This window comes from Pseudochaenichthys georgianus, chromosome 24 (genome assembly GCF_902827115.2).
Source record: "Pseudochaenichthys georgianus chromosome 24, fPseGeo1.2, whole genome shotgun sequence".
NCBI classification, from domain to species: domain Eukaryota; kingdom Metazoa; phylum Chordata; class Actinopteri; order Perciformes; family Channichthyidae; genus Pseudochaenichthys; species Pseudochaenichthys georgianus.
Window position 1 is genome coordinate 20,935,812 of NC_047526.1, and position 27,509 is coordinate 20,963,320.

The 27,509-nt window shown below is 40.3% G+C and overlaps 1 protein-coding gene across 1 annotated transcript; it reads left to right on the forward strand.

Moving 5' to 3' along the window:
• The first annotated feature begins 1,129 nt into the window (after positions 1-1,129).
• Positions 1,130-25,643, forward strand: fndc4a (fibronectin type III domain containing 4a). Its single transcript, XM_034076453.2, has 6 exons — positions 1,130-1,722; positions 12,228-12,343; positions 13,926-14,130; positions 20,514-20,603; positions 23,097-23,230; positions 25,391-25,643. The coding sequence occupies exons 1-6, from the start codon at positions 1,647-1,649 to the stop codon at positions 25,430-25,432; spliced, it is 663 nt and encodes a 220-aa protein (XP_033932344.1). The 5' UTR covers positions 1,130-1,646; the 3' UTR covers positions 25,433-25,643.
• Positions 25,644-27,509: the final 1,866 nt, after the last annotated feature.

A 27,509-nucleotide genomic window follows, 5' to 3' on the forward strand; every position in this document is an offset into this window, starting at 1 on the left:
CCTGTCGGTCTCCTGTCCTTTCTGAAAGCCATAAAGATGACATTAGTCATTTAGATAACTTGTGTCCTCAATTACCAGGGGATTACTGAAACTACCATGAATTTAAGAAAATGGTAGAAATGAATCCAATCTGAATTTTAAAGCATTACTTTAGATCCCCTCCCTCTAAATGTATCAATACACATTATAAAGTGATGCTCCTGACTACCATACAAGTTTAAGAAGATAATATTGGTTTGAAAGAATTCAAAGCTATAAATAAACAGCAACAGGCTCTTTAACAAGGCACTGTTAGTAACATGTAAACTAGTTGTTCACACTAATCCTAATATTATCACTTAATATTAGCAAATTCGATTTTATTTTTTAAAACATATTGATGTAAATACATACACATCGATTTGTTGTATAAATATTGCAAATCAAAACCTTTATTCACTAATAATTAACAAAAATCGTAGTTCTATCTCCTGTTATCAATGCATTCACATTGCCCGCCATGAACTTCCGGGGAACGATCCTCGTCTACATGAACCACGTGACGATAACCGTTTTTGGACTTCCGGTGTCGTAACTCTTCTATCTATATGGCGCTGATGTGAACGTGCTCCGTCACGTGCCGCCGTGACGCGGGACCTGTGTGTGCGGTTCTACAAGTGCGGTTCTACAAGTGCTGTCTCCGACGCTGCAGCTTCATGCTACTCAAAAAAGGAGCGAATCGGACGTAAAACTTTAAAGGTGTCCTGATTTAGTTTGTGAATGAATGCATATTTTGAGCTGAACACTTAATCATGTCAGACTCGATATTTTTAATGAGAAAATGCTTAAATTAATAAGACTAGACACTAGAGAGTTTCGGCTGGAGAGCGTGTGCGGACCTGTCGGTAACAGGCGTGTGCAAGTCCTGCATCTGTGTGATACAAATGGGTGTAATAATCAAAACAGTGGCACATTGCAAACAAACTCTGACGGATCAATATGTTACAATATGTTCACCTCTATTCAACACAACATTAAAACACTACTTATTAAGCTAAATAGTAGCTTATTTTGTTGAGGAAATGTTCAAGCAGCTGTGTGAGCAGATAGGCAGCAGAGCCGCTGCTGGCACGTGGAGCATTAATCACGGTGTGCTGCGCGTGCACTTGAGCTGAAACGCTAAGTGCGAGGGTCTCATGGCGTCAAGATCAAGAAAGCACTGCAGGAATGACCATCCCCGTAACCAGCCGTGAACACTGGTCTGCGGAACGCTAAAAGGCAAGGTGAATTTTAACTTAAGGCGCTGTCCATGCTGCTGAATGGCCCCGCGGTGAGGGGACCGACGAGCCCGCGAGCGTCATCCTTTCCCTGTTTCATACCTGAGCTCTCGAGGATGATGGACGTCTACACTTTCGACAACACATTTTAAGGACTTGTGGATTTAAAACCTAAATGAAGAATCCGCTTCGGCTTCGACAACATGTTCCTGAACACATCATTTGTCACGTTCCTTCACTGGCTATCTATTTACTGACCACCTCGACCACGAAACAGCCAGTAACTGTTCATTCATTCATCAAAGAAAATGAACAGCAGTAAATTAGTTGCCCTTCAAGCGTAGGATATCTGCAATTTATTCTAAGAGGAGCAGCGATACCCTTCGAGAAATGGCTCGCCTGCTTGTTTTGGTCAACTCCGTGGTCCTGTTGCTTTTTGCCAGCGGCATGTTCTTGGTAGGAGCAAGTAAGTGAACGCCTCTACAGCAGAGGAGTCAAATCAATGATTGTAGCCTTGTAAAATGTGCCATTAGCCATGCTCTAAGTGTTATAAAGCTGCCACTGCGATAACGAGGCTTTTTCTTGGAATTGAATCTGCACCTGATGATTCACTTTATTCATGAATTCACATTAAACAATATGTTTCTACGCAAAGGTCTACTGTAGCTCGTCCCTTAACCCCTTTAACCACATGTAGAACAGATTACAAGATAACCTGTTGTAACCTTTTGAATCAATTACAAAACAAGGACATTGTGTTTATTTATTTTGCATTCACAAATATATAATAACCTTTAGTATAACCTTGGCAGTTTGCCCTATTTATGCATCTTATAAAAAACAGCTTGTTTAAAGCATGAAACTTTATAATGTCTTATAAAGTAAATCTGCACTAAAGCCACATCCAGCCTTTTTTCGTTGCCTGATTACTTGCAAGACACTTTTTCTCATTTGTTTGACAAATTGTTAAATCACTGCGTTATTGAACAATGTGAAAATGTGTAAAAGCTCTCATAAGTGACCAAAATATACAGGGGCATTCACTTTCTTATAATAATGTGCCATAGAAACATGAAAGAGAGAGATTGCTTGTCAACTGTGGTCTTATTTGTCAGTATCAGCACCAATTATAAGTACTTCTGCATTATTTCCATTGCAAGCTGAGTTTCAGACTTGCTTTAATGAACAGTTTTTATTTCTGTAGCAGAAATATTTCTATCTGCCTCTTTATGCGTGCATCTCCAGCATCTCTGTCTTTTTATCTACCTCTATCACTTTCTCCCTTGCCTCTCAAGGGAACTGAGACTTACATGTGATAGCGCCTTGAGAAAATCAGATTGGCACTTCACCGTTTTCTCTGTGGGTGTGTGCCTGATACAAATATTCCGAGCTTTTGTCTGATATGTGAAATGCAAAAAACCTTTCTGATCTCAGTTCAGTTCTGCATGGGGCTGTCAAGAGCAGGAAAAGCCACTGTTAAAATAATAAACATGGCACTCATAAATATAAATGTGGCGGTTGCAATGAGCTTCAAAGCAAACTAATAAATGTTGAATTTGTTACTGCCAGCTGCAGTCATGCTATGAGATGATGGGATTCACATTCAGTGGATTCTATCAATTAATTGTAAGCTTCTTTGGTTCATAATGATGTCAACAACATTGAGAAAAGGGAACATTTTCAGTTTAGACCTTCTTCAATCATTAAAATCTGCTTACAATTTTTTCTATTAGAGTAATAGTTGTCAATTCGTTTTCATGTCATCCATTAAGCATGCAACTTAACCAGATATTCATGACTTAAAGTGAATATTTTGCTTCCTTTATAACAAATCGTTGAGAAAAAGAAAACCATGATGCCACAAGGTCTTTCTAACCCAAACAAGGTCTTTGATTTCTCTTTTTCCAACCTCACAAGATGTACTTGAATGCAGGTAACAATATTTACAGTCTGAAAACAAGCTAGAAAATGAATCCCACTTACCACCGGCGCTCGGCAAACATGAATTAGATTTTACTGGATTTATCTGGATGGCGAGGCTCATGTCATTTTTGAAATTGGCAATCTGCCGTTCATAAACCTGGTGACACATTTTTGACAAATAGACATTTGGTATTAGCGCAGAATCCATCAGAGTTGTAATAATTGTATCTGCTGTCACATGGCAGACATTTAAACAAAAATACAGACTACGGTGTGTGGAAAAACTGGACTATTTATCTTGTATCTGTTTTAGAAGCTCACACTTGTTGGTGTCTTGTTTTCGCCATCTGTCTAACCAGTAAACACTGAGCTGGAGCCAATAAAAGCAATGCTACAAACTCTGTAAACAATAATTCTGCTCCTAAACGCTTGACTTAACAATATTAGAATCATAAATGTTAGCTTGCGACTTGAAATGCTCTGCTTGGCCATTGATTACATTCACCTTAGACTAGCACCTGGTCCAAACGGACATATCTCAGCCTCTGAGTCATTGACAAAAAGACAGAGTGTACCTAAAGGGAGGGACAGTAAGTGCATCTACAGTGGAGAGGCTCTAACATAGACGAGAAAAGCAGGACTTAGCCACGCCTGGCTGGACAAGTCCTTCCATCTGTATCCATCTACATAGCTACTTCAAACAGTTGCACTAGATAGACACTACTGAAGATTTAATCAAAGACCACATTAAGTCACTGTTCCCTCCCACATAGCATCACATGAGAAAGAAAGGCAGGATCTCAGAGGGGAATGACATTTGACAATGAAACAAGAAAAAATGATCTTCAAAGGTAATATGGGGGCAGAGATTAAACCAGCATGACATTGCTTTAGATTTTCACTACCAGGCGATTTGCAATAGGCCTGCGAGCAGATGTGCGACAACCTCCTGCTGTGCAGAGGACATTTAGACATCCCACGACTGGGTTGTGAAACACATTGTTATAGTTATTGCCTTCATTCAGAGGATATATTACATCTGCAGCCATTATATGCATTACAAATGGAGTACATTACATGCAGCCCGTTAAACTGTCACTGGCTTGGAGGTAATTGAGACTGAAATATAAGCTTTAAAATGGTGCACAACCTTGGTAAAGCGCAGTGTTTTCCATTTGAAAGCAATATGACTTATGAGTTCTTATTGTGATTGATCAATCATTTGGAACATGTATTACAGAATAACGAGCTGAACACTTAATCATGTCAGACTCGATATAGTTTGTAAAGGTCTTTTTTTGGGGCATTAACTGAGTTACAGAACAAATTGTGACACTTTCAACTGGAAATGAGTGCATGAGATGGAAATCATAGAAATAATTGGGTTCAAAAGAAGTTAAAGTTAAATCAATCTGCAACTGATACTAACTGCAGCCAAAATAACAGTTGAACTTGCTTTCGCACCCTATAGAAATGTGTAGAATTAGGATGTCTGTGCAACTACAGCATCCTTTCATAAATTGTAATGATATTTAAGGTCCCTAAAACAGAAATTAGAGTTCCCTGTTTGTATTTTTGTATTAACTCATCAGTGCTATTAGTTTGTAACCCACATTGGTTGTAAAAACGAAAAAATAGTCTTTTATATTGCTTTTTCATCGGATAACATTTCAACCCTATTGCTTTTCTTCGACATCGAACGATATGCAAAATGGAAATGACACGTCATCCATCAGATGTTGTTCCCGGTGAACCGGACAGGTGATTTTCCCATTTTCTACTCACAACTAATATTTTCTGCTTAATCAATGTGTCACGGTTGCCCAAGATGCTTTGCGACCAAACACTGCACATGAATCAAAATGTTGAATATTGGACCATAAAAGAAAATATATCACTTCTGTTTTGCTGTGAATATTCAGTATAGGTAACCAATAAACTAACTATGCCTACATCAAAAATAAATTGCCCAATCGTGCGTCGCAAGCAAATATAGAGATACCAGCTCTAACAAATCAAACTGGGCTCTTTTCCACGTGGCTCGTCAGCCATTCAGAGATCCAGCAGCTCTTTCACTCTCTCTCTGTGCACTCCGGTTAGATGGGGATGGGCTAATGTGCCGGGCTGTGGCTACACGCTGCAGTGGTTCCCAAACGGTGTGCCGCGGCACACTGGTGTGCCGTGAGGCAAGTCCGGGTGTGCCGTGGGATTTTGTGACAACCATACATTATTATTGCAATATACAACTACATAAAAATAATTATTTTTTTATTTACTATATCAGTACTTTGTAGGTTTATATGTACGTAATCTGCGCGACTACATCTCCACCTGCAGTGCTGCATAAACATGGCTGAGTCAGCGATAACTCTCGAGGGGTGGAGGACGTATGCCCATTATTTTGAGTTAATCCGAAGAATAGACAGGAATGTGACGGTGAGGTGCAAACTGTGTCCAGGCCAGAAGCTGTTATCCACTGCTGTAAACACCACGTCAAACCTCAACAAGCACCTGCAAAGAACACATGCTAAGGTGGAGCTACCGCACACGCTATGTGTTTGTTTATATCACAGTCTGTTCTTCTTCTCTGTCTTCCGGTTGTTGCCTGTTTTGAATGACGAATACACACTACCGCCGCCTGCTGGTAAGGAGAGTTATTGCCACTCACGCATGCGCAGTTCGTACGTGCTCGGCTGAAGTCTTTGCGGTGTCTGGTTCCAGTGCAACACATGGCCAACACGCAGGAGGACACGCCGACGCAACAGAGATAGACTGCGCAAAATATACAGATAGCAGGAGACAGAGAACAGCCATGGTCAGATAGGAAAACATTCAGGATGGAAACTGAACTAAAGAGAACATTTGAAACTTTAGCAGTCTGCGTGATCTGCCTGCCTGCAGGGAGGGGCGGGCCGGCCCTGCGAGTAAAGTAACGAGTTACTTTATGTAGAGAGTAACGAAGTAGTGTAATACTTAAGTAATATGTAATATGTAATATATTACTTTTTTTTAGTAACGACTGTGCTGAAATGTTACATTTATAATTTGTAGTTCAGGACCATGGACAATGCAGCTTCCTTGCATTGACAGTTATCTGTGCTGAATTTCCTTTGTCTCATTTTTAATGTTGTGACCTGTCTGGTTTAAATGAGTGTGTTGCTGCTTTGATGAAGCCTAATTTGATAACGTTTCAAATTCATTTCTGAAATATTTCGTTACTAAATATTTCATGAGTAATATAGTTGTCTTTGTTACATTTTATTTGGCATTTGTAAATAATTAGGCACATTTACATATATTTTACATATGAGTGATAACACGTGTTATCAGGGCTATTTTGCACAATAGGTGTGCCTTGAGATTTTGACTTGTCCTTTGGTGTGCCTTGGGCACAAAAAGTTTGGGAACCACTGCGCTACAGTATGATTCACTCTGGCACTGGCTCACATCCCAAGAGGGGCTCACCATTTGTTTGCACTGACACACGCCTCGGACGCTTTGACCTATCGCTGTTTGATCGCAGATCTTACATGGCACATTACGTGGAGTGGGTCGTACTCAGGAAACCTGGCAGATATGAAAGGTCACCTATTGTGCGAAATCCACTTTTTCATGTCTTTTATACCTAAACATGTGTCCCCTCTGTGTAAAGAGATTCTGAAAGTTTCAGGCACTTTTTGTCCTGATCCATTTATATAAAAACCTGTCAGATTTTGGCCCCTTTATGATGTCATAACGATTTTTTTTTTGGCTTGTGTAACCGTTAGCCAATCACCAACCAAGGTAACATCCATACACATATTAAAACAGCAACACAACATAATTCACATATTAAAAGCCAGTCTGAAAACCTGTGTTTTGGTCAGTGTTTTGAAGGTGGGGGGGTTGGTGCAGTCTCTGATGTGTTGTGGAAGGGAGTTCCAGAGGGTGGGGGCAGCGATGGAGAAGGCTCTGTCCCCCCAGGTTCGGTGCTTGGTTCGTGGGGGGATAGAAAGGAGGTTGGCTTCTGATGAGCGAAGGCTGCGGGAACGGGTGTGATGGTGGATTAGGTCGGTGAGGTGGGGGGGGGGGGATGGTTGTTGACAACTTTGTGTGTTAGCAGAAGGATTTTGAAGTGTATTCGTTGACGGACAGGGATCCAGTGCAGGTTTTGAAGGACGGGGGTGATGTGGTCTCTGGAGGGGTGTGGGTGAGGAGGCGGGCAGCGCAGTTCTGGATATATTGCAGTTTATTTAGAATGTTGGATTATATTTAACACTTATTACTGTAGATGGAAACATCAAACAAACCAGAAGGCAACATGGGGAGGGGAATGGGACCTTACATCAATGAAAATATTTGCATTCGAGAATCTGCTCCTGAGCTCAATGTGATTACATTATTGGAAGTATATTTGATGAGCTTGTAGAATATGAAATGAATGGCTAAAGCTGCTAAGAGTCTTCCATCTATGGCGTGGAAAAGTCACCTTACCCGACTCCCAGTTGAAAATATAATTGACCTGCTCAACAACCTGCGATGGCAACTGCATCATATAGGGCGTCGTCACTCATACATTACTGATGGCCTGCTTTAACTGCCCTGTCACCGGCTCCATCACCAACAAATGAGCCACAGACGATGCATCACGCTCACTGGCTGTTATATTTGCACATGCTTTGCTGTCTGCAACCCCCATTACCTAAAGGACAAGGAGACAGTAATGTGTCCTGTCTTAGATAAATGTTGCATCTGATTTTGAAGTGGTCTGTATGACAATCTAGCAAATGGCAATGTAAGCTTCATAGTGTTAACTGGTAACTCAGATTGTATCCAAAACAAATGATTATCTTTATCATTTTTGGCAAAGTGTGTCAAGATGCATTTTACAAAACAACAACTTCGATGTTGCTTTTAGAAATACAAGCTGGTTCTCTGTGGGCATTTTAAAATAAAGAGAAGTGTTATCCTTTTACATATATAGCTATATGCAACATGTTATGAGGGAATTGTTGATTGGCTTTGTTGGCCAATTAGCATCCTAGCATGTTGGTTTGTTATCTCACTGATAATAGATTGAATTATAACATCATTAGCATGCTCATCATATGTACGTGACACAAACATTAGCAGTGATTTAGAAACAAGGACACAGACGCCATTACTGGAATATATATGTATGACTCACAGCCCCATAGCTCTCCAAAGATCAAGGACAATATATTCTTTATGCGAGTTGCGCTCCCTCTTAACCTTCTGCATATCTATCTTCACACTTAAGTGCCTGCTTCCATCCAATCCAATCCATTTTATTTCTATAGCACATTTAAAAACAACAGAGTTGAACAAAGTGCTGTACATCAACAACTGTATAAAAACATAGCATAAACACATAAAAAACAGAAAGGACATGAAACAAATGTAAAACACGAGACAATGAAACCAGATCAAAAGCCACAGACTGAAAAACTCTCTGACATGACGCAAAAACAATACAAAACACTAGTAAGATAAAAACCCAAATATAAAAGCACAAGTGTCACCTGGCCTGTAAATGCCAGAGAAAAGAAGTGGGTTTTTAAACGAGATTTAAAAACAGGCAGAGTTGGAGCAAGTCTAACCTGGAGGGGCAATTCGTTCCATAACTTTTGAGCTGCAACAGCAAAGGCTCTGTCTCCCCGCTGCTTTAAGGCCCTGTCACACTGTCCCGAAATTGACACCCGATGGACACACGATAAAGGAAATGTTCAAATTCGGCTGTGATCGTAGCAACATCGGGCCATTCGTGAGGGCATCTTAAGCCATCGTATGACCGTCGGTGGAGTTTCTCAGGCTCCGGCAGCAACTTCGTGAGCGGCAACTTCGTAAGGCACTCGTGAGGGCATCTTGTCAAATCGTGTCATCTTCGTGTTATCATCGGTGCATTCACATTCACTCAGATCGGGGCGAATGCCCGATGGCACCGAGGATAACAAGATGCCCTCACGATGGCCTTACGAAGGGCAAAATTGACACACAAATTCAACACGAAAATGAACCTTCGCAAGGTCCTTCGGCAATTTGTTGGCATGCCAAAGATTTTGCCTCCGCTCACGAAGTTGCTGCCGGAGCCTGAGAAACTCCGCCGGCGGTCATACGAAGGCTTAAGATGCCCTCACGAACGGCCCGATGTTGCTACGATCACAGCCGAATTTGAACATTTCCTTTATCGTGTGTCCATCGGGTTGTTTTATTGCACAACAAAATCATGTAAATATATTATGTAAATAACCCAATTTGTGTTCTGTGAAACTAAAAAGGATATAATATATTATTTTGAAGGACAGTTGACAGGAAATTGTTGTTGTTATGGAAACAACATTACGGAGAAAACGTAATATTTTCTACATATAAAGACGGATAAAGTAAAGAACAAAGTCTGAAGATATCAGTACAGTATCATAGTACTGTAACATAATTGTTTTTGGTACTTTCATTGCAGTTTTATGTCTTAAATGTAATGTAAATGTTGCCTTCGTGTGTGGTTCGGGGCCATCTTCGTGCGAAATTCACAATTCCATATTCGTGTGTCCATCGGGTGTCAATTTCGGGACAGTGTGACAGGGCCTTTAGCCTTGATTTTGGGACTACCAACCTCAGTGACCGTGTGGGTGTGTATGGTTTTAAAAGATCTGCCAGGTACGGTGGGGCTAAACCGTTTAGGGCTTTGTATGCGAACAGTAACATTTTAAATCGTATTCTAAAACTGACTGGTAGCTAGGCGAGTACAGGCGTAACATGTTCACGCCTGCCTGTCCTTGTAAGGAGGCTTGCAGCAGCATTCTGGACCAGCTGTAGGCGTAAGCTGGAAGCTTTGCTTACTCCAATGTACACAGCATTGCAGTAATCCAGTTTAGTGGATATAAAACAATGTATTACTTTCTCAAAGTCATTAAAAGAAAGGAAAGGCTTGACCTTTGCGAAAAGTCTTAGCTGAAAGAATCTGTTTGTGTAGTTTAAAATCACGATCAATCCGTACACCCAGGTTTGTGACATCCATAAATAATACTCTCATTAAATGGGCAAAAGGAGACGGACGTAACCTCCTAACCTCTTGATACTTAAAGCCAGGCCCCCCCCCCCCCCTCTCTACAGTGGGAACACTAATTTCCTCTCCACCACAGACTAAGCATTACTCTGGCCTCTTGTTCAGCTCATTCGCTCCCCTTCAACTATCAATCTCTGACCTTGTCATGAGCCCAAGGAACCAAGTGTTTGACCTTGACCTCTCCCTATGAATGCCACAAGGGCTGCCGCAGAGAGACTGATAGTCCCGCCTGACCCAAGGGACTTCTGATCTGCCTCAATGTCACCTTTTGCACCGAACACTGAAGCCACCATGGATTGTCTCTGAGATAAAAATGGACTGAAGTGCAAGAACAGAAAGAGAGAGGGAGGGAGAGATAAAAGGGCAGACTTTGGGAGATAAGATGAGAGAGATGTGAGAGGGGCCAATGTAGAAAACAGCAAATAATTTGAAATATCTACCAATTTGATCATTTTGTGTTTCATCTCTTTCTCTCTTACTCTGGAGTGCACTGCTGGGATGCAATATTGTCCTCGTACAGCAAATGCCTTTGGCTATCATCTCAAGATAACTGTGTTATGGGTTATCAAGCCCAGGCTCTACGAGTTAATAAGAGCGTTTGAAATACAAATGGACTGAACTGTCAATTAACATTCCCTTGACTAGCTACCGAAAGCTTCGTATAAAAATCGTACTACAGGTAGTTACAGAGCAGCTCTGATACTGTAATTACAACTAGGAAAAGCATTAAAGCATCAAGCTTTGTCTTATCTGACGCGATCCCCATAAGATCCCCTATTATTTTCTCATTATATCTCACAAATCTGACATCTCAAGACCGGTCCACTCACGTTAACCTCTCAATATTGCTCCAGTCACTTTCTGCAACAACACACAGAGTCCATTAGACCCCGAGGACAGCCTCCAGGTCCCCATCGGCACGGCCAATCCCATTTCATCTGTCCCTCTGATCTGAGCTATTGTTAGGAGACTGTGAAAACGTATAGGGCGCTTTATTAGATCTGTCACCTTCAGGCGCTCCTGCCTTTGCTTCTCAGGCTTTAGTCCCACTTTGCAATCAACGTTTCCAATAGCAACCACATCATGATAGATGGTTGCAATGTACCAGAATGTAGAAACGTAACCATGCCTGAGTGAGTTGGACAGGAAATGGACACCATGGTTACTTTGGTCAGCTCGACCGACAAGGCTGTTTAAGATAAGGGACATCGAACATGAGACATTGATGCAGGTTTAATTTAAAATGCAAGTAGACAATTATAACAGCTAGTAACAAGGACACTTAACGAAGGTGTTTGAATGTACTGATCTTATTGTTTGGTCAGAGGAACGGATACAGTATTGTGTTGTTTTGAGTGGCCACACTGAGGCTGCCTTTGAAAACAGTTTTCAATGTCAACCCAATGGTTTATTGGTCTAAGAGGATTAGTAAACAGTAAAGCTGGTATCTGAGATGAAAGGAATAACAGGAATGTGCTTTGGTCAAACAAAACTCCATATAGCCCATCAAAAAAGAGACAACTTCACTGTAGTCCAGTTCACGAGGTAAAACTTATCAGAAGATCGTCGGTTTACCTCGGCTAGTACAATCTGCATGTTGTAATGTGCTTTTAAAGATTGTGAACCCAAATTGCTCCCGAAGGCACAGCTAGTGTGTGAGTTTGTATAAATGACCATGAGATAAGATACTGAAGAGCAGTTTGGCACCTTGTGTGGTAATTGGTCAATGTTGATATGTGGTTTTAATACGCTTTGAGTGGTCGGAAGAAAATAAAGGTGCTTTATAACTGTGGGTCTATTGAATATTTAGCTTTTTATAACATGAGACCCAGCAGTTAGTGTACCATGATGACACATACAGCCAGGTTATAGTGTTGAGTTCAGTGCCAAGACTTTCCAGGTGCAGCGTGGACACATATGGCTTGGATAATTTAATATCTGGTGGATTAACAGAAAGTCTATTTCTGTTTCCTTTCCGTCAGACCGGCCACCGGCTCCTGTTAATGTGTCCGTCATGCACCTGCGAGCCGACTCGGCAACTGTGTCCTGGGAAGTTCCAGAGCGAGATATAATAATCGGCTTTTCGATCTCACAACAGGTAAGTCCTAAACTTGTATTATGAATATGGCGAAACATGGACGGGTTGGCAGAAAAAAAAACATAACGGCCCCTACACACGTCGGCGTGCGTTGAAGCTTCAACGCTTCTGCCCATTCACTTTGAATGGGGTGACGTCACGCTTCGCCAAACTGCATTGTGGGAGCAAAGCATTGCTCGCTTCAAAAGTAGAGCAATGTTCTACTTTTGAAGCTTCGACGGAAGCGTCAGCCAATCGAATCATATGCCAGTACAAGCTCTAGCCAATCAAACCGCTGCTTGTGTGTCCGGGGCGGGAGATTCATGTGATTGGTTCTTGGTCGAGCGTCAGACATGCCCGCCGGCAAGCTTCAACGCACGCCGCCGTGTGTAGGGGCCGTTAGGGAAAATTGCATTAGTTTTAGATTTGTGACTTGGCATTGAGCCTTTGTCATGTCCAGTTGAAATGTTGTTGGCACACCATGCAGCGAGTATGAAGAAGTGCACCTGGAATCTGGAACCCGCCCTGTCAGCCTGTGAAACACGTACGGCTAAAATAGGTATGAGTGACTGAAAACACATTACTCGGACAATTAAATGATAATATAGTCACTAACTGAAGTCCATAGAGGAGTTTTTATATGCTCATCAAACACTATATTTCATGAGTTTGTCCAGCATAATGAGTAAGTATTAGCACATGTGCACAGGCAGATGAATGAAGATGTGTCTTCATCTCTGTGTTTATTCTTGGGTAAAGCTTTGCTTAGCATGCAGAAAGGATGACTAAATATTTCCTTCAAGCTTGGAGTCAGAATCAAACTCGGCAATTGTCAAGAGAAAACAGGGGGCCACTTTGTGAAGCCGCCAAACTGCAATTCTGAAGCTAAAACGATTTCATAGGCTTAATATAGGAACACCAATAAATGTTAACCCTGAATGGGTGAACATCATATGTTTATGTAATTGTGTTTATGCTTTAAAGCATCATGCAACCCTTTAACTTTGCTTTCACTTAGTGTGACTGATGGTCTGTGTACAACACCAAAATGACCCAAACACACAGATGTTTGTCATGGTAAGCATCTTAATTTGATGTATATCGTGGTAAATAATTACATTACTCATAGTTTACAGCTGTCTTTTAGTCGAGCAGGGCCATTACAGAGACTTCGACCTAGAGCCACACATAGCTATGGGTCTTTGTTGCTCCAGTAACCTTCTGAAAGGTCATTGACAAAGTCTGAGACTCTGATTAGTCTAGATGGCAAGTGCCTTGAGTCACAAGCTTTCAGAATATTGACTGCAAATGTATAATTCCCAGTCAAGAGTCCTTATGGCTAAACTAAATTGCCAACTGTTAATATAATAAGCACCCAACATGTCGTTCTCCAGCAAACTTTGGCAGGTAACCTCCGTCTCACATTATCATGGCTCCATCAAGAGGTACATGATTGTTTTTAGCATTTTTACGAAGGTTTCTTCCTTAGGGACACATTTGCAGGACTGTTTCTTCACCCTGATTACCAACACTGTATTGATTACTGCATCTATTCAAAAGATCAATCTACGTTGTTGTACTTTATCCCTGTTGGTATCCGTAGAGGCAGGAGGGACACATGCAACGATTCATTCGGGAAGTCAACACCACCAGCCGCTCTTGCGTCCTCTGGGACTTGGAGGAGGAGACCGACTACATCATCCAGGTCCAGTCAATCGGCCTTTATGGGGAGAGCCAAGCCAGCAAGAAGGTCCATTTTCGAACCCTCAAAAAGACAGATCGCTTCCCCTCCAACAGCTCCAACCAAGGTAAGCAGCTGTGGCATATGGTTGTTTGCCTCTTGCTAAGATCATTTGAATAAATGTGTTTCTGTCTGTGTTAAAGGACAATAATAAAACATGGTTCGAAGAGTAGGGGCTCGTGTTTTCACATGTGCTAAAACCTTTCTTTGAAGTTAAATGCTAAGGCATGTGTTTTTTAATATCGTCCTCAAACCCCTAACAACACTAAAACCAACAATCAATCCTTCTTGCTAACTCATATTGTTTGTGTAGCCACATATATAGTTTATAGTTCCTTAAAGTGGAACTCTATTATTGTTCAAAAACTACTAACAAAACTAAAAGTCTATCCATTAGATATGCTACTAACACAGTCTCCGCCAACCAGTGACGTTGATCAACCTTTGACCTTCAGATTATATACATGTTTATCATGACTATGTTGATGACTGTGCCTAATTTGAAGACATTTCCTTACATGTTACTGAGATATCACAACAAAAGCACTTCTTTCAAATTAAATGTGTGTTGTACTGAAGACATACACACTTCACCCAGTGTCAGGAGTGGCTGTATTCTTTTTTCAAATGACTTTTTATGCTTTTGCGCTACAATACTGTAGTTCTGTGGCGTGATGAATAATATATATCATTCTTCGGATACACAGGCAATACTTGTTAGTCTGATCAATTAATTGTGTCTTCATGGGATATGTCAATGTCAAAAATATATAATTTAACTGCCAGGTATTGAGTTGGTTCAGTCTATCAAATGCTATAAAAGTTTGTCGAAATGCAGTATTATCCATAAGGTCACAAAAGGAGTGTTTCACCTCACTCTGTTGCGCAACATAAAGCTGCGAACACCGAGGCGAACACAGCAGCAACCCATTACAGATGCTTTTCCTGCTCTCGCGCTCAAGCCTCTTCTGGCTGTTGAATGCTTTTAAGCGGCCTGGCATCGAAAATTAGCTACAGTAAAGTGCAAGTAACCTAAAGCCTCCTCTCACGCAGGTCTATTTTCTCCTGTAGACCATTTCATTATTGACAGACTGTTCAAGCATTGCTGCAGGCAACTCCTCTGAATCCATATAACTCGGGGTGAACTAATCAGATTCAAACAGACACTCTGAAGCACTTTGGATTCAGTGTCTGGCTGGAGGGAAATATGAACACCATGACCAATGGAGAAAGGGGTTAGTAATTCTCAATTCTTCATGGCACAGATGAGGAAAGTGTCAGAAAAAGCCATTTGCTCTCTATTATACTGTAGGCAGTTGGGAAGGCTACATTTCAGAGAAAAGCCCTTCTCTACATTCCTTTAGCCATGATTATGGGATGAGCCAAATATATTAACAGTTTAAACAATGACAGCTTGAGTTTGGCACCGTTCTAGAAACAGGCCTGCTACTTCAAACAATGTTGGCTTGTGTTATATTATGGGGTGGTGTAGGTTATGAATATAGGAAGTGCTGATGCAGGTGAATCATACACGTCTTCCTTTTTAGCTGACTCAGGGTTGGTAAAATAAATTGAGCTGGCTCCATCGGTGAAAGAAAAAGAAACACATTCAGGCTCAAGTTCAGCTGAAGAGCCTGTACACTAGGGCTGCTCAATTAATCGTATTTTAATCGCAATTACGGCTTGCAACGATTACGAAAACAACAATCTAAATAAAACGATTATTTTTTTATTATTTTTTTTAAATAATTTTTTTTTTTATTTTCAGTTGAATTATACTTAAAGATCAGGGTAATCAACTGTTAAAAACATACTGTTCACATTTTTTTTCTCCAATACATTTTTTTAATAATCGTGATATCAATTATTGACCCAAATAATCGAGATTATGATTTGCCATAATCGAGCAGCCCTACTGTACACTGTCCATTTAAGTAATACAGAAACATTTAACTAATTTCCTCTTGCTTTACATTAAATAAACACACATTTGTATCTGTGTTTATATTAGTTAAAAGCAATGAATTTTAGAGAGTTAACTAACCATGAATATCTGAATGAAGCGCTTGGAATAACAATATTTCACTTACTACTTTTGGAAAAGGTTTCACTGTGCACCATTAATCACAATTTGTAGCCCCCACGAGTCATGCAAGTGGGTCAGGAAAACAGCCCACTCAGTGCATGAGCTTCATTTGTGGGAGTTTGTTTTGGTAAATGTAAAAGCCAACAGTGTCAGCTTCCCATAAATCTAATGCCTGCACTGCTGACTTCCCATGTCCCAGTTTCAAAGTCCAATCACATCAAATGTCGAGTTTATGACTCGGCTTCAGTTTTCATCTAAGGGTCTGTGTTGTTGTATATTTTCACTCTGATAATGTATGCAAATGTATGCGGACTTACGTTTTTATTTTAACCACAACAAGCAAAAAACATACTTTTGTAAATTAACTTTTGCTATATCAAATACACAAATGTAATTATCTCTTTTGAGACACCTCCAATACTTTTATAACCTCCATCCTTTCTCTTAACAATACTTTGCCCTCTCTGAAAGGATGTTTACAATGTTTCCTTCCAAGATAGCATCATATGCCTTTGTCATAAACCTTATCTTAATAGGAACTTTTTTATATTCAGGATCCTGCCGCTAACCAATGCTCCTTAAGAAGCATTTTTAATCTAGTTGGCTGCGGCATCTCACAGCCAAGTGCCTCCTATTGAAACTAAATTGATTTGAAGCATAGTCTAGGCATTCCAAAAAGCCATAGATATAATACCTGTAAGAGAAACTTCTGTTGCAATGGAAATCAGGACTCAGAGAGACACGGGGGGAGCAGGAATTCTGAATGTCAAACACTGGGATTTATTGAGAGATCCAACGGCCGGGAGCATTCACAAGATATTCACACAACTCGCATCATGTGAATTCCAAGTCAACACTGAGAAATACACAGAAAACTCAGGCAATTCTACCCAGAGAATCTAGGAGGAGCCTCTGTTCGCGCCCTTTCTATCATAATTAATAAAAGATCTTCAGAGACAAAGAAAGTCTGTTAAAGTCATCTGCGCAGTTGGCCACACTTCCCCCACAGGAAGGCAGGTCCTTTGACCTGTGCCCTGCTCTAAGTTGCAGGCAGACACATAGGGAAAACACTAACATTTTCCCATGCACAGAATATTAATATTTCCTTCACAATACCCATAAATCAATAATGCTTATATATATTTCCTGAACGCAATTATCTTTGAAAATGTAATTACATATCAGTGCATATGCAACTGAATGTACAACTTGCCCGAGCGAAATTGAGAATCAATCTATTTCGTATAAAGCATTTCCTGGCAAAATATATGCCAATTTAAATTTAAATAGGCTACTGAGGATCAATATGTCATTACAAAGTCTATTTCAATTTGATTAAGTCCATGGAAAGCTTTTAATCAGAGTATATATTTGAGTTATTTGCTTGCCCTTCAAGAGTGACGTATGTCTCACCGTGGTCAGAGGAGGAGACTTTTTAAGATCAATTGTTGTTATATGGGGGCGTGTGGCGCAGTGGATAGAGCCTTGGGTTCAGGGGGTCACAGGTTCAAACCCCGCTGCAGCCAGCATGTCGTTGTGTCCCTGGGCAAGACACTTCACCCCAAATTGCTCCTGTGGGGATTGTCCACAGTATTGAGTATGTAAGTCATGTACAAGTAACATGTGATGTGTCTGCAGTTTATTAGGATTCCATTAAAGTAATCAAGTGCTCTGTATAACCTTTGCAAACTAAAACGTATCTTACTGAGGAGTAATTCCAGCATAATGGAGGTACAAGGGATTAACAATGTTAGATATTTGTATGGGGTGTTTCTATTTGTGTGTCTACTACATTATCATGCTGTATTCTTTTGCATGAAGAGTGACGCCACAGTCAACACAGAAAACCTCCAATTAAGTTATATAAAACATTCCCAAACAAGCCACATAAAGCCGCTGCGATTGTCACCTGCTCTCAAACTTTTTCACAAAGGAGACAAAAAAAGAAAGAAAGAATCATTTCAAAGGATTCATGCCTTGAGCAGTCAAATCTAACTCGGTAAGCACTCCCCTCAGACACAATTACTGAGAAACACCCAGGCTCCGCATTGACAGCACTGAGACAAAGTACGCTCCCTGGTACATATTATTTTAACATCAACCCATACTGATATGGATTTTACATAATAAATTAATTCACATTATACTGCACTGTACTCAGCTGTAGTTGAACTCACATGTTTGATACACTGTATAGCTACTGTAGGAGACGTATGTTTTATTTTAAAAACACAGTTTCTAGGAGACATAATGCAATAATAAATCACAGGATTCATCATTATGACACCAGTACAGCCCCCCCAGTGTGTTGCTACATGGCTTCCCGACACAGTTCACAGCCACAAACAACATCCTGGGATTTGGGGTGAGCAGAAGGAAGGTCAACTAATTATCTCGATACAAACTCTTTGAGTGCACCGAAGGCATCACAATCCATACGTTCCCGACTACAGCAGAGAATCACAGCGTATATCTGAGTGTGGTAGCAATGCCACATGAAATATGTACGATACGGCAGCACAACATGTTATTCAGGTCATCATTTTGTTCCATCGCTCGCTTGTATATTACATCAAATATGCACATGGTGAATATCAGCATGCTTCACCGTCAGCAGCACGTTTTTCAAATTAAGGATCATTAGATCAACTGGAACACGGTAAACAAGAGCAGGAAGTTCAGATGGAAATGTGCAGAATACAGAAGCCTCAAAGATCAAATGAATTACTGTAACAGCCTGATACAAGTGGTTTCTCTATGATTAACTCTAAATGTGCAGGGCCAGTTTATAATTCAGTGGGTCAGGTTCTTCTGACAGAAAGAGATGTGGGATAATAAAGTGGAGAGCAGCTCGTAGGTCGTACTTAGTGCTGACCCGGCATAATGTGTGCCTACATGCTGCTGGAAGCACATCCCACACTGCTAGCTGATAGATAACACAGGGGGGTCATTGCGGAGTTGTTTTGAACATTTCAGTCAGGAGCCATTTGTAATACCTGCACACTTAAAAGGGGAAGCAATTCACCTTCACTATTGGGTCAATAAAAGGTACATTTACAGTTAAAAAAAAAGGCAACTACTAACTAACAGCAGGGCATGAATAAGCATTATTCCACCAAACCGCTGAAACTCAGACTCAAAGGTGTAGCATTAGCATTTAGTTAGCATTTAGTTTATGTTATCTGCCATATGTGTGTTTACGATGCCACTAAGCATCAAGGTACGCTTTGATGTTTTGTTTATTGGATTTAATCCAAATAGTTCCTTCTTTACATTTTGTCGTGTGCAAGTTCATTCATTTTTAGCGTTTAAGATTAAAATGCTCATGGAAATGGCCCTTTAAAGACAAACTAGAACACAGTTAACAAGGCATTTGCAGACGTTTAGATGGAAGGTCTTTCAGAATACCAAAGCCTCAAGGCTAATTACTGACACAGCCTTCTACCAGTAGATTCTCTATGAAACAGCCTTCTCTTAGTAGTTTTATCTATGCATTTCAGTAGTTTGGTTAAACAATGTGTTATTGCTTTTATGGTAGTCAGCAGGTGCCTTTATTTACTGATGACTGTAAATGTAGATGTAAAATGTAATCAGAAAATTGCTAAATTATTCATATAAAACAGAACTATATGTGTGTAAGCTACAAGAACTTACATTGATTGTCCTGACATACGTTGTTCTTCAAGAGTTCAATGACCCACAGTCAACACAGCCACAATGATTAGAGGCTATTTTAAAGTTACAACTCCACACCTTCCCTTTCTTCATTTACGTTCCCCATGCACACTACCGAGATGGAAGTAATTGACCCCACTTTGTAGCAGCCATCACACCAAGAGAGCTGACCGTTTCCGGCCCAGTTTCCTGACGACTTGATTCACTGAAAGAAGCAATTGGGAAGAGTGGTGCTCTGGACGAGTTCCATCCATGCGGGTTAAGAGATAGTTTGCAGAGTGGAAAAAGGCCCTTAGTCAATCCACTTAAAGGAGGATTAATGCTACAGGATTGATTTGTGGTAATGCCCAGCACATTTTCTGACTACGTTTTTTGTTAAATGACATAAAAATCATGAGAAATGAAGGGCGTGTCAACTTTTACCGGTGCTAATTGACAGGATGTGGTCTTATCAGGACATCCACAGAACAAGCTCTTCTCTTGTGAAGGGTAGTTAGTTTTTACTGACACTATGTCAAGACTTATGTGTTATTGTGTGTGATGTTTTTTACTGAATTGCATTTCAATGTCCAATGTTTGTTGTTCTTTGTTGTATCAATTAAGGAAAGGTCAAAATGTTCAGTCCTCAGTATTCAGTAGTTGGACCTTGGAGTGTGTCTTGACTAATGTCCTTCCTGTGGTCTCTCTAGATGACCCCACTGTGCAGGGCCTGGATAACTCCCGACATATACAAACAGGAGAGATGATCATCGTCGTGGTGGTCCTGGTCATGTGGGCAGGTAGGTATGCAGATTGTGTGTACAATAATAATGATTTAGTCTTTAAAAAAGCACTTACAAGAAAATACGTTATGTAGATATGTAGACCCAACATAGGTTAGCTTGGTAATATGATTAAAGGAAGAACATTAAAGGCAATATGGTATTTCCTTTGCGTCGAAAGGAGCCAGTTGAGGTGGTTCGGGCACCTAGTTAGGATGCCACCTGGGCGCCTCCCAAGGGAGGTGTTCCAGGCACGTCCAGCTGGGAAGAGACCAAGGGGTAGACCTAGGACCAGGTGGAGGGATTATATCTCTTCGCTGGCCTGGGAGCGCCTTGGGATCCCCCAGTCAGAGCTGGTTGATGTCGCCAGGGAAAGGAACGTTTGGGGCTCTCTGCTGGAACTGCTACCCCCGCGACCCGACCACGGATAAGCGGGAGAAGATGGATGGATGGATGGTATTTCTTCATGGATATACAATGAAACATACCTAAACTGTAAAAGAAAGCGTGCACGTATTTTACCTTAATAAATACAGCAGCACTTTATCGATCACAGTAAGAGGATATGTATATTTTATGGTTACGGTTATAGTAAAAGTCCATATTTTATTGTGTGAATACAACATTTTAGCACTAAAGAAACGCTGTTAGGACAATTTAAGTGTTCTGCAGGTGAGTTTAATTTGTGGTTTGCCCCATTACATTTTATGTCAGGAAGTAACAGCCTGAGGTGCTGAAATGAATTCCTGTTTACATAAGTGATTGTTTTTAACTGGATGTAGTTAAAAATGTTATTTTCCCAAAAATTGACACCTTGCTAGAGGCGTTCATTGTACTTTCAAATCACATTTCTTAAGTTTTAATAAGGCCAATTAATTTATTGAAACTAGTTTATATTATTAGCTATATAACCAAGTCTCTCTATAAACAATCCTAGTACTATGTCCTATTTAAATGTGTCCCATTATTAATAGCCTCATTGTAGATTCGATATGATCCGATACCTATACATTCAAGGTAAAGCATATCATGTTATTGATTGGTCGGTGTCCATGGTGAAATTAAATGAAAATTCTGCCAAATCAGCTAAAAGAGAACAGATTGTTTCCACTGGAACTGCAACGTGTTAGCATTTATTGTTAGCCTCAATGATACAAGCTAATTGTGCACACTTGAAAGAGGTTTTACACTGCAGATTATCTTGTAGTTACATCAATACATCGACACAACAATCAATACACAGTCATCCAGAACAAGAGCTTTAAGATCCATATTTAAAGTCTAGAAACCGGAGCATAGATTTTCCCTTCTAGACTTTTGTCAAACCATCATCATGCTGTCCTGTATATTCTCTGCCTCGGAGCTCTCCTTCCCTGCGTGAGTTTCTACTCCTTTGAGGAAGTGTGCAGCTTAATGAAGTGTTGAGGCACAATGAGAAGTGGCAGATCTGACAGGCTGCCGGACGCCAGGTTTCACAGAGTATCAGAGATAATACTAATGAGAGAGACCGAAGGGACATGGAGAAGTGGGAGTGGGAGTGAAGGAATAAAAACACCTCATGTGCTGCGATCATAATGAGCTGCTCATTTCCAGCCGGTCCAGTTTTAAAGTCCATATTCCCTGCTTTTTGGGTTCTAAATCGGCAAAAGATAGTTGTTTTTTTTTACGGATTTTATCTTTTATTTCTTGCTCTTATCACAATTATTTTTATGATTTTTAAAAAATCTTTAACCGCTTGTTCTAGGTCCAAAGAAAAAAATAAACAAAACTATAAAGTAATTAGCCAATTGCTTAAAAACGCTGTATACTGCCTCGGTGTAGCGAGGTGGTGTTGGTTGAAATAGTGCTTTCAATAAATCATCATCAGCAGTTGTTTTTGCTGAGCTCTTGAGGACAATTGTGACTTTATAACAACATTACAATAAACTGTAATGTGAACCATTTAAATGCAAACTAATCACTTTTCAAATTAAACAAATGCTGCTGCAATTTAATCCAGAAACAAACCCGTATAAATGCCTATCATATATATATGACATCTAGTTGCAGTGTTGCGAAGCTCTTACAGGATGCATGAATAATAATTTGTCAGTTGATGAATTACACGTGCCTTGATTTCTTGCAGCTACAGTAATGTTCTTTACCAGAACTTGATACCAGGGTCTGAATATTTAATGATGCGACTCTCATAGATATTCATAACCTCAGTGAAGCAAGGCAGTTATTTGTGCGCATTACAGTGTTTAGTAAACTGGAGGCAGTGCTGCACCTGGCAGATTTCTTACTGTAGCAAAGCAAACTCCATGGAGAATAACTGTCTTCCAAGCTTTCCGATTGAGGCAGAGCTTCACACTCCCAGCCAGAGGAACAGAATTCCATTATCCGCATGGCCTTTCAGCATTAGAGGAAGTGGTGACATGTCTGAGAGTGACAGTCGGGGGGACATCACCGCTGAATTCCTATCCTCATTCGTTTGTGTGTGTGTGTGCCCATCTCTCTCCTCCCCGGCAGCTGTGATTGCCCTGTTCTGCCGGCAGTATGACATCATCAAGGACAACGACTCCAGCAACAGTAAGGAGAAGGCCAAGCCGTCATCGGAGAGGAGCACGCCCGAGCACCACAGCGGGGGGCTGCTGAGGAGCAAGGTGGGCGGGGTTTCTCTGAATAAAAAGCTCTTTTTCATGCAGCTCTATGTGTAAACAAACAGTGTCTCTCTGTGTGACAGTGAGCCAGCGTACACAAAACCACGACCCTGACACTAAATGGAATTCAGCCTAGATCTTACTTATTATTTTCACGTTTCCTCTTCTTATTTAGACGTGTCAAGGATTCCATTTCATGTTTCGTGTCGTGCTGTTGGTAAACAAAATGACCTTCCAGCAGAAATAATGTCACAGTTAAGTGCCCACCTATTGGCACTTAGAAACTGGAAACTCTGTTGTACTGGATATTAAAATGATAACTGTATTTATTTTGGGTGCACGTACATCTGTACAGGCTGGGTAACTAAGAGCTCCACTATGCCATAATTAATGATGGATTTGTTAGGAGATGATGATTGATCACTTCCAAAATGCTGCCCAGGTATGGTGTACACATCAGCTCCACACTTTTGCTGACCTACCAAAGCTCTCTCTTGTGCTTTATTCGCCAAATAATCTCATAATAAATAGATTAGGCACGAGCAGCTGAAATTTAGATTCGAGGCAGAAATTGACATTTTATTTGATTAGATAATGGAATTTGCATGTGGAGAAATGTGGAGAATGCTAATGTATGGTTAATTAGAAACTAGGTTTTCACTTAAAGGAGACCTATCATGCTATATTTGAATAATATATTGTAGGGCCATACCTATATAAGGTATATTTATAAGTTTTGTTTTTCAAAATACCAAACAGATCATGCATTTTAGCCATGCCTCATTTCGCTCTATTTTGCTCTCCTCCACCCCTGTCTTTGCATGAGCTGCAGCTGACCACGCCCCCCTGCAAAGGAGGGGGCCGAGTTAGAGCGTCATGTTACCATGCTGTTACCATGCCACAGCAACCTCTCAATCCCCTGATTGGTGGAGAGTTGGCCATATAGGTGGAGCTCCTCGTCACTGACTCAGACTATTTTCAAATCTGTATCAGATCCGTTGCAGCCCCGTTTTTATAGATTTGGGTATGGAGGAAAAGAGAGAGGGTTGTGTTTTCTGACACTTGGCGAGTTCCCTGACACACCGGGGACACATATTCATGTATAAAAGACGTACAAAAGGTGCATTTTGCATGATAGGTCCCCTTTAAAATAAAAACAAATCTTGAATAGAACCTAGGAAGACAGAGGATGGTAATCACTGCTAAAAATAGAATATACCAGGTCATTGTTAAAGTGTAACCTTTTATTAGTTAGATGCTTTTATTTGTCATTAACAGCACACAGACAACACTGTTGCCGGAACACATTTAGACAATACAGCCTATTTGTTCAACTTTACGCCAATTGGTTTCATCCCATCTGAGGAGATATTTAGAACATCTGATATAGAAGGCAACATCTTCCATCACATTTCCACTGGGAGAAAATAAAACCTAATGGTGTTTTTCCTGCAGATCCTGGAGATTTCCAAGGATTCTTTTTCTCAAGACGCAGTTTCTAGAAATAACATTAAAGCAGCATGTCTGTTATGGAAGATATATATTGCATGATCTATAATAGGACAGAAATGGTTGGTTTAATGTTGATGCTCTAGGATTCTCAGTGGTCAATTCAAGAATAGACAAGTCCATGCCTGAAAGATAGAAAATCGAGTCACAAGTAAAGCTTTGAGTTTGACTATAAAAGTAAAGGAAAACAGTGGACAGATGTATGAGGCTGTGGCCGATCAATAGAAGAGGTCTTTAACATTGTGTGTGTTGACCTCTGGCTGAGATTTAAACTAGCACCATATTGAATTTAAATTTAAATAAGCTGAGGGACAATCGTTTCAGGATGCCTCATTGTGTTTGGCTTATCTCTCCTTCCAGTCCTCATTAGGAGGTCAGATGTTATGCAAGGTCTACGATCAGTCAATTGTGTACATGGCTAAAAAAAGGTTTCATCTCACCAAAGAGAAAAGATACCACTTTGTTTTAAGTTAAATCCCCCTTTCTGATTGGCTTGCAAGCAAAAATGACAAGGGTACTTCTCGAGCTGTGGATGGAGATATTCGGATAGGGGGCATTTTATTCTCATGACCCAATAAACTGACTTGGTATTCATATTTCACAGTTTGTAAAATAGTATGCTAACCATGATGTCTTTCATCTGTTCTGTTGCAGTTTCATCCTTCTGTGCCGTCTATCAACATCATCGAGGTTTGAGAAGAAGCAAGACAACGTTAAATGGCTCTCTCTTCTAACATCAATGCATTCCTCCACCTTTGTCACTGATGAGAAAACATGTGTAGTGGATCGGGTTGGCTGAAGCTGTGTTTGCAAAATGCACCCGGCATTTGTAGGAAAACACCTAACTACATGTACACACATACTGTATCTACATGACCACACACACACACACACACACACACACACACACACACACACACACACACACACACACACACACACACACACACACACACACACACACACACACACACACACACACACACACACACACACACACACACACACACACACACACACACACACACACACACACACACACACACACACACACACACACACATTACAGTACAGTAGCTACTCCTGCAGGTAGATAGGACACAAACTAATGTTAACCCATGGCGCCGTTAACACTGATGACTGCCAGACACTTGGTAAGTTATTGCAGTATAAAAAGACACGATCATCTCTGGGAGGCCGGTCTTCATGACTTTAAAGTCGCAGTGTATTTTTGATATTGGCATGTGCAGTTAGACACCACGTTCACCTGGTATAGGCAACTCAGCTTTTAGTAAATCCACATTTTCCCATTGCAAATAGTGTTAATATATTCATCACACCTGTATGTTATCGTACTGCTTAGGGCAGCTTGGTAAAAGGGAGAGAAAGCAAACATGTATTCATTTGTAAGAACCGCCACAGTGACATGTCTTAAGTTTTCTAATGATATTAAAATACATTGCATTTTTCCACATTTCATAATATTTCATAATGTATGTACATATTTAATTCATTTGCCAACGTTGCATGCAGGTCATTTGCCTGTAGAGTAGCATTTGATGTGTGTTCTAAGTTCCAACAATGGAGAATAAACATGACTGCAGTCCCTGATGTTCATGTTTTCTTCTATTCCGACTGCTTTTAGAAAAGGACATTGTCTTTTTTATCATAAAGCGTTTCATCCAAAATCTTGTACATTGCCTGGTAATTGTATTTCCTGAAGTGTAAAATAAACCTTCTTTTGAATGTCCCATCAGGGAGCTGCAGCTAATGTAATGGAGTTTCTCTCACAGAAATGCATCCGTATATCTCTTCCACTATGCACAAAATACACACACACACGCACAAAATACACACACACACACACCTCATCGATTTAAACAAAGATGCATTGTGTGCATTAAATGTTGGCTGAGACTACAGTACAGTAGAAAACAGCACTTTATGCACAACATACTTGCCAAGTCTAGTTACAAAAAGTGTTTGAACGCACCTCCTACAAATGAATTAGGTAATGATAAGGCGGTTAAAATCAATCATCTCTCACTTCCATATCAGGTAAAAAAAAAAAACACTCAGTGCAAAATCCTGACAGTATTTTATGTACAACGCCAATATGTTGAACACAATGTATTTAGAGTGTGTGCCTCCTGGTGCTTCATGATCCCTTAAAGAACTTTAAAACAGTAGTTCATCTTAATGATATGGTAAGAAATAAGCATAAATAAAAATCCGTAACAGTAAAATCATGATATTTTGAAGAAACTCTCTCTGATTGTAGGTCATTCTCTTTGTCTGCTTCTTTTATCTGTGTTTCTCAACTTCCCACACTGCAGAATTATTACACTTTTAATATTTGATGAGTATTTGATCGGCGTATAGCTGACTCCGGAATAGCCTATGATCTTCCTTAGTTCAGATCCATATTCTTCAATGAAAGACTGCAGTTTTTTCAAAATGATAGGTTTGCGACTGTACAGAAACCAGTTGATATGGAAGGTAATTGAATGTGATGTAGGAGTTAGAAGGCAGGGATTTTGAAAAGACTTACTCCTGTCTTGTTAAAGTCAATTAATTTGAGAGCTGGCCCTACTTGTCGAGTCAAAAGCCTTGATGCTCTCAGATGTTCTGTTCTTTGAACACGATTGACTGGGAAAAAGCTCAGTCGGTCTATATTTGTCAAAAGATTAAATGAGTCTTGTTGATAACAAATACACAGAAAGCTACTGTTTCTATTTACTCAATAATACAACCCCCATTAATAACTCAAATG